This window comes from Megalobrama amblycephala, linkage group LG21, assembly GCF_018812025.1.
Source record: "Megalobrama amblycephala isolate DHTTF-2021 linkage group LG21, ASM1881202v1, whole genome shotgun sequence".
Classification (NCBI taxonomy): Eukaryota; Metazoa; Chordata; class Actinopteri; order Cypriniformes; family Xenocyprididae; genus Megalobrama; species Megalobrama amblycephala.
In genome coordinates, this window is record NC_063064.1 from 30,977,467 (window position 1) to 30,991,886 (window position 14,420).

The window sequence follows — 14,420 nt, forward strand, 5'->3', positions numbered from 1 at the left end:
CCATGAGAAGATGAAGCAGTTAACCAGTCTTAATGTCAGCAAAGACATAACTGACAAAGATGAAGGGTTTTTAATTGTCAGTAACACTACAAAATATGAAAAATGTTTTTGAAAGAAGGAGGAAATTATTCAGGAGCTGTAAACGAAACATCTTTGCAAGCAGGTCAATTATCTCAATTTATAAGTAGCCACAGTATAAAAACTGATATAAACATGATTCATTTAAAGAACCAGATCAAATGAGTCGTTTGTTGGAGAATCAGACTGCTCATGCTGCGGTTCATCGCTCAAACCGTGCAGGATGAAGCGGTTTACTTTCACGCTAACTAAATCCGGTCATGTTTCCTGCTCGAATGTCCACAGAGATCATCTGTCTTTGATTCAATTTAGCCGGAAACTAAAGTGCAGCAGACGTTTAATTTGACACTCATCTACTTCAGATGAATTAGTGCTAGTGTCGTCTCACGGCTGGCAGAAACTGACCAACTCGCACAACTCTCTCCATTTTCTCCATCTCATCTTCTTTGCCTCAGGACTTCAGGATTGATGAAAGGTCTGTTTTCTGCCTAATAGCTTCTATGTCCAACTCTGAAGCGTGATTTTGGTGAGATGGAGATGAAGATGATGGGATGGAAACAAACTGAAGAGTTTTACAGGAAAAATAAACGACACCTAAACTAACGTGTTTGAACAATGGTGTGAATACAGGACGTGATCGTACCTTGTACCAGGTGATCTCTGGGTCTTTTCCGGACTGTGTGTAGTCATCTATGTCAGGACAGAGGATGTCTTTGCTCTTACTCAACTCGGCCTTCTCAAAGTACCTCATCTTGGAGTTGTAACAGAGACCCGAGTTGTTCTCGGCCACCGTGAGCGACATCGACACTTTCATACAGTACGTGGAGTTCCTGCAAAACACACAAAACCAACACGATCAACAAGCTTCACACTACGCACGGGCTTTCAGTCACACCGGAAAAGGGAATCAAATGTTCGTTCTTTCATTTCGATCAGCAGGAGAGAGGCGAGTGTAACCTCTCAGAAATCGTTGAAACGCGTCTTTACAGGACTGACGCACTAAACGCTGAGTTAAAAGGGTCGGTCGTGTTCTCACATCATTCTCAGCAATTGTTTCTTTGCTTGTCTTCGGTACAGGACATCTCAGATCAGCAGAAATGAGAGCAGAGAGCCAGCAGACCATTTTTCAGGTTTGTTGAATGGCGCTCTCAGCGGACGCCTCCTACTGCCACAATTGAATTTATTGGAAAACAACTCCCCAAACAGAAGAAACAACACAATGCAGAACGGAGAGAAGAAAGGACAAAAAGTGCTGACTCGAACGGTGAACGGAGACTTTGAGAACCCAGAGAACGAAAACTAAAGCTTAACATCCCTCCACAATATGTTATCCCAACCTCCGGTTTTAAAACAGCGTCTTGTAATTAGTCTGCGGCTTGATTCTCTGGTGAAATGATACAGCACTGTTCCTGTAACACTGAACACAGCTCCCCTTTATATACAGGACATCGGAAGACAGGTGGACAAAATCAGAGTCTACAAATACAACGAGTAACAATGATTAATGAAAAGTGAATGTGGTCAGTCTGAAAACATCAACATCACGCAGGAGGCCTCAGCATGACTTAAAGTGATTTAAATTAAATAAATAAACTTAATTAGAATGCTAAAAAACACATTCAGTCAAAGTGTGAACTGGATGAAAACGCCGTCGCAGCTACAGCCCGGCTCAAGCCATTAAGTGTGCTGTCAGCTTAAGTGGGGGATTTTATGAGACAGAGATGCAAATTCAACATGACGTGAGATTATCAGACAGATGGACACACCTGTGCAAATGAGTTCCCTCGAGTCTAGTGCTGTTAAATATTCTGACCGGCTCTGATACGGGAAACGAACGATTGGGTCTGAGAACGGATGAGTGATCGATGGACGACACGTCTTTATCCTTAATACTTCTCTAAACATCTTGCTGTGAAACAGAAGTGCTGGAGACTCGACAGATCCCATTCAAGAGCTAAACGGGCCATTGTGTGTGTGTGTGTTTATTGGTGCTCTCTAACCTGACTGCCTGTGAAAGGAAATGGCGTTCAGCTCGGGAATGATGGTACACACTTACATGGACTGTGATCTGTAGGAGTTTATGAGTGTTATGAAACTTAGTCCTGAGTAGATCCTCAGATTTGATCCGGCTGTGTGACTGAGATTACATATATTCGTTTGTTGAGGCTGCTAAATGAAAGCTCATTCTCTTCATCTGAATCATAAATGGCGGACTAGGAAGGGCCACACATACACTCCCATCTACATTGATAGGGCCGAAGTGGAGCATGTGACTAGCCTCAAGTTCCTGTAAGTGTCCAAATCTCTGAGGATCTTCCCTGGACTCTCAACACCTCCAATCTGATCAAAAACGTGCAACAGGGCGTCAGGGGCGTTTCCTCTAAGGAGGCAAGGGAGGCAGTCTCTCCTCAAAAAATCATCAATATTACAAAAATATAACAACGCAAATATTACAAAATGTGACATTAACTCGTTTTTCTAAAGTAACACTGTCCAGCAGGTAAAGTTACAGCGGGAGTCCACATCTCTCTTGCCTCCCCTGGACCCAGTGAGTTTTAACAGACCCCCTAATGCGAGCAGTGGGGGGTAATTGAGAATGAATGGAGGGAAGTCACATGAGAGGAGGGAATGCTTCCATCGCGCTATGATTGGATATGATCGGTTATGATTGGATATGATTGGTTTGTGCGATAAATCCCACCACTTGTTTTTGTGCGCGTTTGTGAATCGGCCTGAACGAAAAAAATGATGGTGTTAATGGAAGGACTTAGATATCACTGCTTTATGTCACATCAAAATCAAACTTGAAATGGACTGAAAACATGATGGCTGTGTGGGGTTTTAGTGAGCAATCAGCTTGGGGAAATTAAAGGTATCCTACATTTTTGTATCTTTGACCAGTGTTTACTAAACTTGATGACTGATGAAAATAAGTTGACTGTAAAAAGAACAGCTAAACATCAGTTCACAAATAAAATATATTGTTTAAATTGTTACTGCTTTTTTTTATACATGGTTTTATGCATGGTTTTAAAGTCCACCTGTAGTCAATAATTTTATTCCTTAAAACTCATCTTTGATCACCAAAATTACATATATAATTTTTTTTCCTTTGAAAAAAATTCTTAATGCCTTAAAATAGCTTGAATGTCACTTTACACCCTTGCCTCATTTACTATTAATATGCTAATTAGCCCCGCCTCCACTCACTCGCACAAGCTCAGACGAGATCCACTCGGTCAACTTACTGAGGTAAACGCTGCACATTGGTATCGCTTTTTACAACGTCGGACACATAACGGTAATTAATATGATTAGCGTTTTGCTTGACTGTGTTATCAAACAGCTAATAATGTGTTGTTACACAAACCATGTTCACATTCACGAGTCACACAGCTGCCTTCTAACGATCAGTAGCCTATCCTTACAGATACTTTAACAGCTCAAAACATCAGTGGAGAACGACATATAGTTCATCATAACATCATAACATACATAAACATCCAACATATTGCTAAATCTACTCGATTTTTCATATCAACAGAAAAATATACCATGATAATCTTCTTTTGAGATTCCCTTGCGCGGTCAGTTATATGCTAAAGCCTGCCGGCACGTTGACGTGATTTGGCTGGTTTGTGACATCAGAAACCGCTGGTTTGAGACTGTCTTTGGTTTACTGTAGTTTTAAAGAGAAAATACTCAACAATGGTGTTGCCTTATTGTCACGTGTGGTGCTGTATGGAAGAGGCAGTACTCGGTAATCCACAATAAGGGTACTTTAATCAAACGAAGGAGAGATAAACACGCTTAACACAACAGAGAACGGACAGGGAGTGAGTCCATTATAAAGGCAGTGATGATGATTAAGTCCAGGTGAAGATGGGGAGATGACGAGGGAAGTGAGTGGAAACAGGAGGATCATGGGAAATGGAGTTCAGGAGACAAGGGATCTGTGACACTTATGAATTTGCACATGATTTGTCTTAAAGCATATTAAAAACACCAGATATAGACAAATGAACAACATAAAAAAAAACCTTGATTTTCTCCACAGGGGGACTTTAATAAATAGAACATTAATTAAATAGTGTAAAAGTACAAAATAGAATTGTATACATAAATATATGTATGTATTAATATATACATTTTATATACATTTTGCTATTTGCACTTGATTAGACAAATTGAAACAATCTGCATTGTAGCTCTATATGACTAAAAACAAGTGAATAAACTGCCTCTGTACTCACTAGCAGAAAAGTCAAATGGAATTTTTATATCATTACATGTAGATTTGCTCATCTGAACATAAGGTAAGAATATCAGCGAATCCACTAAAAATTGGGTCAGTTTATAATTAATGGCATTTTGAGTAAATGTATGATCATGTTTGATTCATTGTTGGAAGTATTAAGGTCCTTGGAGGAGAATTTTTCACAGTTAATTAGTGGGATGAAGGCAGCTCTTATGTGGGAATACGGAAGCTTGCATTGGTTAAATCAATGGTTAAATTAATATTCCCTCTGAACGCCTACAGAACATGAGCGTTTGCCTCTTTTAACACGGTGTCCTAACCAGGTGTGATGCAACAAGCGATTTGTCTGTCACATGAATGTAAAAAAGGAAGCGTAACGCAACAATCACAAAACACAGCCAATCGGAGAGTAGATTTACGGCTCAGTAGGTTAGGACATGTGTAAAGTTCAGCAGTACAGACTGGTGTAATGCCCGCAAGAAGTTCAGTCACTCGACTTTTAGAAGTACACTAGCACATAAATCAAAGACACAAACTTCATCTCAAGTGATGGTGACAGTAACTCACAGCTAGCCACTCTGATCAAGATCTAACATCTAGCGCAGATCATATTTTCAAATGGTCGTTCTGCATGATGCCAAAAAGATGCCAGATGTATTTTAGCTCCATCAGTGCCACATTCAGCAGCGTTTCACATCTGTAACACAGCATGCAGTTCATTTCTCTACTAAAACACATAGAACTGAGCATTCTCGTGGAAAATGTTCATGAAATTCACCTGCACCAGCAGCGCTGGATATCATAGGAAACGCTGTCCCATGAGCGACGTCTGTCTGAAGATGTGCTGCGGCCGGTCGTTGTTCGCTACAGCGTTTCTTTAAATCACTATTTTATGAGCGCTGTATTATTTATGACCCAGAGGAAGGTCAGGCTCTGCTGGGAGTGGAGGAGACACAATTCGGACCGACGCATAACTCATGTGTCACAGCGCCGAGGCCGGCTGATTAACTACGAGCTGGAGCTAGTGTTTACCCATAATGCCTCCTTCTGCCTGCCTCTCCGGTCTGCCGGTATCCTTCCGCTCTCGATTCAGTGTGAAGTTAGAGCCTGTTCTCTCTCTACAACTCCACGAACACATCAACACCTGCTTCTCTGTGTCGCTTTCTAATGCTTGTTTCTGACTTTTCAACTTTATTAACTATTCAAATGTTCCGGTGACTGTTTAAACTAATGCAATTTATAATTTCCACTGCCACAATAAACCAGGAGTGCGGCTCTAGTCGAGTGAGGTTTACGTCTGTTACAACCACCCCCCTAAACCTCACTTCCATCCGGGTCACGGCACCAACGTGACCCCTCCTGTTCGAACTACCCGCTCTCGAACCCGAGTCTGTTCGCATGGGATTTGGGCAATCTAACAAGGAGGCTAAAGACCGCAGTCTCTATAGTGTCAGCTGCTAGAGCGCCTCTTGAGATCAGGGGAGTGAGGTTTACACGCACAGCTCTTTCCGCCCTACGTCTATCACATGTATATAGTGCAGGAGTCACGTGATATGGTTTTAGACAAGGTCTGCTGGAGAAGAATGAGGTAATACGCTTGCATTGTGATTGACAGAATCAGATGAACACGTTCCTCCTGAAATTCATTTAAACGCCGCTGAAATTCTCCATCATTCGCTACACTGTTTCGCTTCAGATCAAAGGCTGTTTCAGTTCAGAGAGAGACTCCAACTTCTTCTTCTCCTAATGAGGGAACCTAATGAGCCATTTTCAGGAAAAGGCCTTTACCTGTGGGGTTAATGACATATTATAGCACGTGAATGAAGGGCACGTTTCCCTGTTTCCGGTGGATTGAACTCAATAAACACACACGTGCTGTTCTCAAACAACATCCAACCGAGACGTGAGTCCAGAGACGTGACCTGAATAAGAAACCTCATTATTGAACTTACATAAATCATAAACCGTCAAGGTGTAGCATCAGAAAAAGCTGAATGAAAGCATCAGGAGGTGGTTTGATATGATCTTATCTCTCTTCATCATCATCATCATGTGTTTTATTCACAGCTGTCATTTGTTTAGATGAGTCTCTGTATTAAGACACCAACATTCTCTCTCTGTCTGTCTAACAGGATGGGTGGATGGATGAGGTCTTATTGATTGAGTTAGTGTTGGTCTGATTACTGTGATTACTGTAAATGAATGTGACCATCAGCCCAAATCAAGTCCTCCCAAACCAGCTCATTATACAGCAGCAGATTTCAGTGAGAGTGAGACCAGCCGTGTGTCTTTAAACAGCCTACAGTAAAAGTTCTCAATCCTGCGTCTTTAGATTCACTTTCGATCCTTCATATCTCAAACCTGAATCAGCTGTGTATTCCCGATATGAGTGGTTCTCGGCTCTGGCCCTTCAGAGTTCAGCTCCAACCATCAAACTCGCCTGTCTGTGACTTTCTAGTGATCCTGAAGACCTTGATATGGGTTGTGTCTGAACTCTGCTGCCCTGCATAGTGTTGTCTGAATTCAAAGCGACTCACTTCGTTCACTATATTGTTCTCTCATCTAATCAATGAATGTTAATGATGACATCAGTAATGTTTTCTGGTCAGACGAGAACGCTGTGAGTAGATCTGCTCACTGCTGATTCACGTCTGATCCAGTCATTCGTCTGGGAATCCTGCTTTAGTCGTGATGCTGACTGATGAGTGCGCTGCAGACGTGAGTGAAGATACACATGCAGATCAGCTTCAGGTAATCATCTGGCGTGAGATCACACACACGTACCTCAACACGCATGAATAATGTCCCACGTCCTGTAACTCGGCCGGCCTGAACCAGATGGAGTCCTCCTCTTTACTCATCCGGCTCCCGTCGAATGAAATGGGCTCCTCGAAGTCTCCGTGGCCGGTGCTTTTGTACCACATCAGACTGAGTCCGGCGCTCTGAGCATGTGTGTAGTTTGCACGGATGTATCCATAAAACAAAGCGCATTTAATCCTCACAGGCTCCCCAAGCAGAACTTTGTATTTCAGGTAGTCCACAGACCAATCCGTACAGCCGTCCACTGTGGAGACAGAGAACACGGCGTTAGCGAAACTGACTGATGCTTGGCATCTAACAGCACAACATGAGGCCTTCATACATGAAATAATACAGTCAGATAGAGATCAGGGCCGGTGTGTGTGTGTGTGTGTGTGTGTGTGTGTGTGTGTGTGTGTGTGTGTGTGTGTGTGTGTTTGACTGACCATGCAGGAGTATTTGAGCATCAGGCAGCTGTGACCCAGTAAAAGGCCACACACACACACACACACACACACACACACACACACACACACACACACACACACACACACACACACTTTTTAGAAACCCTGCTCTGTCTATGGCATCTCTGACATGTTGGAGATTCACACAGAAAATAATTTCAGCTCGTCATTCAGTTCGTAAGCATCACGTGTACAGTAATGCACTCTCAATGGAGACACTGAAGCCACAAGACCTAAACATACGTGCTATCATGAGACGATCATCGGTTACTGACCCGGAGTTCACTGTACGCAGCAGGATTATAGGAAACCACAACAGAGGAACAGGAGGAATGTGATGAAGCTGGAGAAACTCAAGCTGAAAACTGAGGTCAAACACAGCTCAAATAACACTCATTTCTACTGAAGAATTTATGTAAGAGCTTGAATAAAACTGCTTTTAAACACCTCAGCTCAAACACATACTGTATCTAAAAACACACTGAGTCAGCAAACAGTTTTCTGTGGCAGCTCGTCACACGTGTCGTTGATGAATTATAACTCCAGACTCTTCCCAACGTCTCACATGTTTGTAGTTTGTCGTTTAGAAACCGATTGTGTGCCATTTCTAATGTTATCAGAGAGGACTAGTGGAAATGTCCCAGGGGTTTTTGTCCAGCATCTCTCCTCCTCCTCCTCCTCCTCCTCGTTCTGTCTCTCTGAAACAGCTGCTGCAGACAGATGCTGAGAGCTCGACAGGCTCGGCTAATTGTGTCTCCCTCAATGTTTTATTTACTAAAGAAACAGCACAGCAGCTAATTAACACTGAGAGAAGCGTGTCGCATTATTTATCCCTCGCATTCTCTCTCTCTGAGCGCCAGATCCCCAAAATAAAACACCACGACTCATTTACCACTGAGGAAGTCACAGTGAAATCTAAATCTAATGTCTGTGAAGGACGCAGTTCAGCCGGACGCACGGACGCTTATTCTGTGTGTTGCGTGTCACGGGTGAATCGGGGAAACGGAGGAATCCCTGCTGCTTTTCGACAGGGATCTTTCGGAGGGACGGAGATGCCGGCAGTGCAGCTGGTGTCAGGTGACATTTACAAACACTGACAGCAAAAAGCCCACTTATTAAAGTGTTACGTGTCTCTGTTGCTATGGCGACAAGAGGGGGCTGGTTGCCTTGGCAGCCTGTATGGGGGGGGGGGGTGTAACTAATTAAGGCTCATTGCAGCAGTATAAAGAACTCTGTGATGCTTTTGCAGTGTGAAAGATGGTTAAAACATGATCTCTCAGTTAATTATCCTACTGTACTGTGTGTGTGTGAGTGTGTGAGAGTGTCCTTTTCTAAAGCTGATTTTCAAACAGAAATGAGTCACATGACTGGGTGTTTCTCCACTAAACATCACTTTGAAGGATGTAATGAACCGTCAGCGCAGAGGATTTCAGGACTTCAGGCTGGATTCACAACAGAAGAATTGATCTTAATCAAGTTCTTAAGATAAATGTAACACCAGACGAGAGTGTGACGCAACGAAAGCGAACAGAAACCATTATAATCAGCGCTGATGTCTACGACACGACAAATTCCCAACTGTAAACTGATGCCGTTTTCTATTTCTGACATACTTCATGCACTACTTCTGATATGAAGGACTAATAGATTTACATTTATCTATTCAGAACAGCAAGTGCCTCACGATCTTCTTTTTTTTTTTTGCTTCAGGGCATGAGAAGTGTTCGTTTGATGAATATACTTGCTGAAAACCATTTGGCTAACTTGACCTGGAAGAAAAGACAAGAAAACTTCAGTTGGCAAGAGCTGCAGGAAAAAGAGCAGATCACACTGGAAACAAACCGAGGAACTCATTAAACATCTTTCCTTTGGGGATTTAGTACAGCATGGAGGTTATCCTGACTTTAAGGTGTTATTTATGCTGATTTTTGAAAATTAATACTTCTTACATATATCTCAAGAAAAAAGAAAAGAACATTCATAAGAAGTACTTTTGGGAATACAAAATATTCTCCGCTTTTTTGTTCTAGAGAACGTTTCACGAATCCGGTCCCTGATGTTGATCCAGAAAGACCAGGACTAAAGCAAGAACCAGATCATGTGACGATCCCAGTGCCACAACGTCAAACAAGATGGCGGTTATTATACAGTACGTCTGCTTCGTACAGTAAAACTGATGACGTTTGTCTGGCAGATCACAGTCACTTCATACACAGCATAAACGTTGAGAAAACATCCTGTGGGCATTTAAGATCTGGGATGTTGAAAATGTCAGCAGTTTAATTGAGGAGATAAAGCTGAGAGAGAGAGAGAGAGAGAGAGAGAGGAATACAAACATCGCATCTCTCGCAGGGAAACAGATTCAATTAAGGAGTTTCTGTGGGAATATTGTCAACACACTTACAGGAGACAGTTATTATTTTGTGCTCATCATTCTTCTCATTGCTCATTATGGGATGTTGGGCTGTTTTGGGCTGCTATCATTCATTTTACAAACGTGTTTCAGCAGCAGTGAGTTTCATGCAATCTCTCAGCACACGCAGCTAAGCTTGATTACACCCAATTAACTTCCTTCCCGAAACGTGTGCTCGAGGCGCGTCACTCCGCTGAATCACAGACGGACGGATGGACGGACGGACGGATGGATGGATTAGTGTTTTTCAGAACAGAGGACTCACTCAAGCGTGTCCGTAAGCGACTATTCAAACAAGATGCAAGATGAAAATGTGAGTGAGATTGCATTTAAAAGGTCTGTTTACAGCAGAGCAATATGAATGATTCAGCGCTGTACAGTAGGAGGTGCTGATCGACAAACACACCTGACAGGTAGAAGACAGACAAACAGGAAACACATGTTGAATTACTGGCATATGACCAGCCGACTGAAACGTCACTGTGTTTTATTACTAACCATCAACTGCATGAATTTTGCTGTGACTTGGATTTGTTGGTGTTGTATTAAAGGGTTAGTTCACCCCAAAAAAAATGAAATTTCTGTTATTAATTACTCACTCTCATGTTTTTCCACACCTGTAAGACCTTCGTTCATCTGCAGAACACAAATTAAGATATTTTTGATGAAATCCAAGAGGTTTTTTATCCTCTATTGAAAGCAATGAAATTACCACATACACAAACATTGTTAAAATAATCAATGTGACTACAGTGCTTCAACCTTAATGTTATTAAGAGACGAGAATACTTTTTGTGCACAAAAAAAAGACTTTATTTAAAGGTCCCGTTCTTCGTGATCCCATGTTTCAAACTTTAGTTAGTGTGTAATGTTGTTGTTAGAGTATAAATAAAATCTGTAAAATGTTAAAGCTCAAAGTTCAATGCCAAGCGAGATATTTTATTTAACAGAAGTCGCCTACATCGAACGGCCAGTTTGGACTACATCCCTCTACTTCCTTCTTTAATGACGTCACTAAAACAGTTTTTTGACTAACCTCCGCCCACAGGAATACACAAGAGTTGCGTTTGTAGAGTGTGTTTGTCGCCATGTCGTCGAAACGCTGTTATTTTCATCCCGCAGTCCAATCACCGGGTCTGATTCCGGCTCAAATTGATAGGGTAAAATTAAAGACATGTTTACAATAACACTGAGCGCGTGCATCTCCACGTTATGGTAAGAGGCGTGACCTTTCCGGGCAAGATGCGCTAAACTGCTGTCGAATCACAACACAGGAACCGCTGGCACAATCAGAACTCGTTACGTATTTCTGAAGGAGGGACTTCATAGAACAAGGAAGTCATCAGCCCGTTTTTATGACAGTGGAAACAGCGGTATACAGATAAGTAAATTATGTGAAAAATACTGTGTTTTTTTACACGCGAAACATGAACACATGTTATATTGCACACTATAAACACAATCAAAGCTTCAAAAAACCACGAAAAACGGGACCTTTAATAATATCTTCTCTTCTGTGTCATTCTCACACGCTATTTACATCCAGCGCTTCAGGTTTTACGTCAGAACGCCGGTTCGTTATCTCAAGTGTCTCGTGATGATGTGCATATGTCCAGTTACAGTCTGTCAACAGCTGCTGTCACAACACATCTCACTCACACACCGCTGCGAGCAAAACAAGAGCCGACAGACACGCATGAGTGTGTGTGTGTGCGCGAGATACAGGAACACACATCATGAAGAAAATAAAAGAGGCTCAATAAATGAAACTCATGAGAGTTGATCAAAACATCTGATCCAATAGTGATTTCCATTGCATTCTAGGTTTACATTTGATTGGAACTGAACACATGACCTTGGAGCTGCTAGTGCAATGCTTTACTGTTTGAACAACAGGAATGTAGCTTAAACACACACACACACACACACACACACACACACACACACACACAAATGTCCAGCACTCCGTCAGCAAATTAAACCTTTAATGTAAATTGAGTTTACAATAAATCTACTAGCGGGAAAAAGATGGATGAAAATGAAAATTGCTCTCTTGGCAATAGTTACTGACATTTGCATATACATAATTTATTCTGCAGGAGAGAGTGAAAGAGAGAAGAAGAAGTGAGAAACGAGAAAGAGAGAAGGAGAGTCAGAGAGCCTCATTACTGAGGAAGACCAGATACAAACACAGATTTAACATCCATCAGCACTGAACACACACACACACACACACGCACTGAACACACACACACACACACACACACACACACACACACACACACACACACACACACACACACACACACACAGGTTTGTTTTGCTATCTTAGTGAGGACTCTCCATTGGCGTAATGGTTTTTATACTGTACAAACTGTACATTCTCTCCCCCTACACTACCCCTAACCCTACCCATCACAGAAAACATTCTGCATTTTTACATTTTAATAAACATTGTTTTACTCAGCACTCTAAATTGGGTCAATGCATGGATTTCTATTGTTTTTGTAAACACTGTAAACTAACACTAACAGAAATTAAGTCATTCTGCATTTTTATGTTTCGTTGTGTCACAGTCTGGTCTGTTTCTGCTGGTCTCAGATCAGGTTCTCTGTTAATCACTGACCGTTACGAGTGACAGCTGACCCCAGAACAGCTGTTGAGAGCACCAGAGTCAAATCCTCAAATCCGCCCTAAAAGCTTCAGAAACACGTCAAGGTCAGAAGCGTCGCACTGGACCGGTTTTAAAAAGATCCCGGTAATGACTTCAGAGTTCCGAATGGATTCAAATTAATACAGAACAGTTATAGAAATCGAATTTCCCCTGCTGTGAGAGAAAGGATGTCAGGACGACAGCTGTCTCTCTCTCTCTCTCTCTCAGGACAAAAATCCAGATGAATCCAGAGACGAGGCTGTTCATATGTGATTCATGTGTAATAATAAACAGTCTGAGTGTTATATGAACCGTCTCTCATTCCACGAGTCTCTATTAATCATGAGTTAATTAGCAGGTTTGGGGTGTTTTGGGGAGTCAGTACAGACAGTCAACAAGCTCTGATCAACAAAACATCACAGCAGAGGAGGGTGAGAATGTGAGTTTACGGTGACGCTTTTACAGCAAAGGCTTTAAACGGAGGGTGAGACGGCTCTGGATGTCAGAACGGCAGAGGAGAGAGACAGAGACTGCTGCCTGTCTGTCTGTCATGTGAATCCAGTGCACTGATGCTTGTGAAGGTCAATGAGGATTAACAGAAACACACAGTCACCGAGCGCCCATGCGTGTGTGTGTGTGCACATTTTTGTGACATATCAGGACACAAATGTGTATAATGACAGGGGTATGACAAGAAGAGGTGACTTATGAGGACATTTCTCCATGTCTCCAGTTTTCAAAAGGCTTATAAATCACACAGAATGAGTTTTTGTGAGAAAGTAAAAGTGTGCACAGTTTCCTGTGATGGTTAGGGGTAGTGTAGGGGGAGAGAAAATACGGTTTGTACAGTATAAAAATCATTACGCCTATGAAATGACCCCACAATTCACAAAAACAAACGTGTGTGTGTGTGTGTGTGTGTGTGTGAGTGTGTTATAAGCAAACAGTGAAGACTGACTGACAGCTCGACTCACAGTGTTTCTCTTCGGTCTCGTTCTCTCGTGTGGCTGAGACACATTTTACTCCCATCCACTGCTGTACAACTCAAATAAACACCAACACCAATTAAAACTGCAAGCAGCCATGAAAGGGCCCTCGCACCCGGGGCCACAGCCGCCTGGTGGCTTTAGGAAAACAGTAAACAGTGGGCGACATGCATCATTTTGATGTGCCACACTTCCTGCAGCCAACAGGTGGCGCTTTGACTGAAACTGAATATTTCCATGTTGATGTCTTCAGGCCAGGACTCTAATAAAACAAGTCAAGTTTGGGGCAGATTGGACTTTGTATACCTGACTTATAACAGCTTCCTGCCACAGACACGCTCTTCAAAGAAAACTCAAGATCTTCGCAATTTAAGGTTGCAAAGGCCTTTAGGCCAAATATGATTTGATCTGATCATCGAACGTCCCACACTGGCAAACAAACGCACACTCTTTATCCTGGCACAGCTGCAGAATCATACAGCAGCCACCGTTCAAACACATATCGATCAATCCTAATGGAGGAGGTAAAATCGCAGATTAAAGGTTGTCGCAGACCTTTATAAATCCTTCCTAAACACGACTGTCCCACAGGCCCCATTTAGTGCTAAACGCATTTCCTCCATCATGCCTCGTGTTTCCGTAGAACATTCAGGACGATTCAGAGGTTCTTCACGAGTGTCATCCGTACAGCGCTCGAATGAGCCGTAATGACTTTCTTCTTTTTATCAGAATTAATCTGCCTCGCGGTGTTTCCTTTCAGATAATT

The 14,420-nt window shown here is 42.3% G+C and overlaps 1 protein-coding gene across 1 annotated transcript in view; it reads right to left on the reverse strand.

Moving 5' to 3' along the window:
* il1rapl1b (interleukin 1 receptor accessory protein-like 1b) overlaps positions 1 to 14,420 on the reverse strand; it is a 142,578-nt gene that overhangs the window by 75,908 nt on the left and 52,250 nt on the right. The window contains exons 4-5 of the mRNA XM_048172702.1: positions 7,121 to 7,400; positions 722 to 908 (exon numbers count right to left, since the gene is read on the reverse strand). Of these exons, the coding sequence (XP_048028659.1) occupies positions 722 to 908; positions 7,121 to 7,400 (467 nt within the window). The remainder of the gene's footprint in view (positions 1 to 721; positions 909 to 7,120; positions 7,401 to 14,420) is intronic.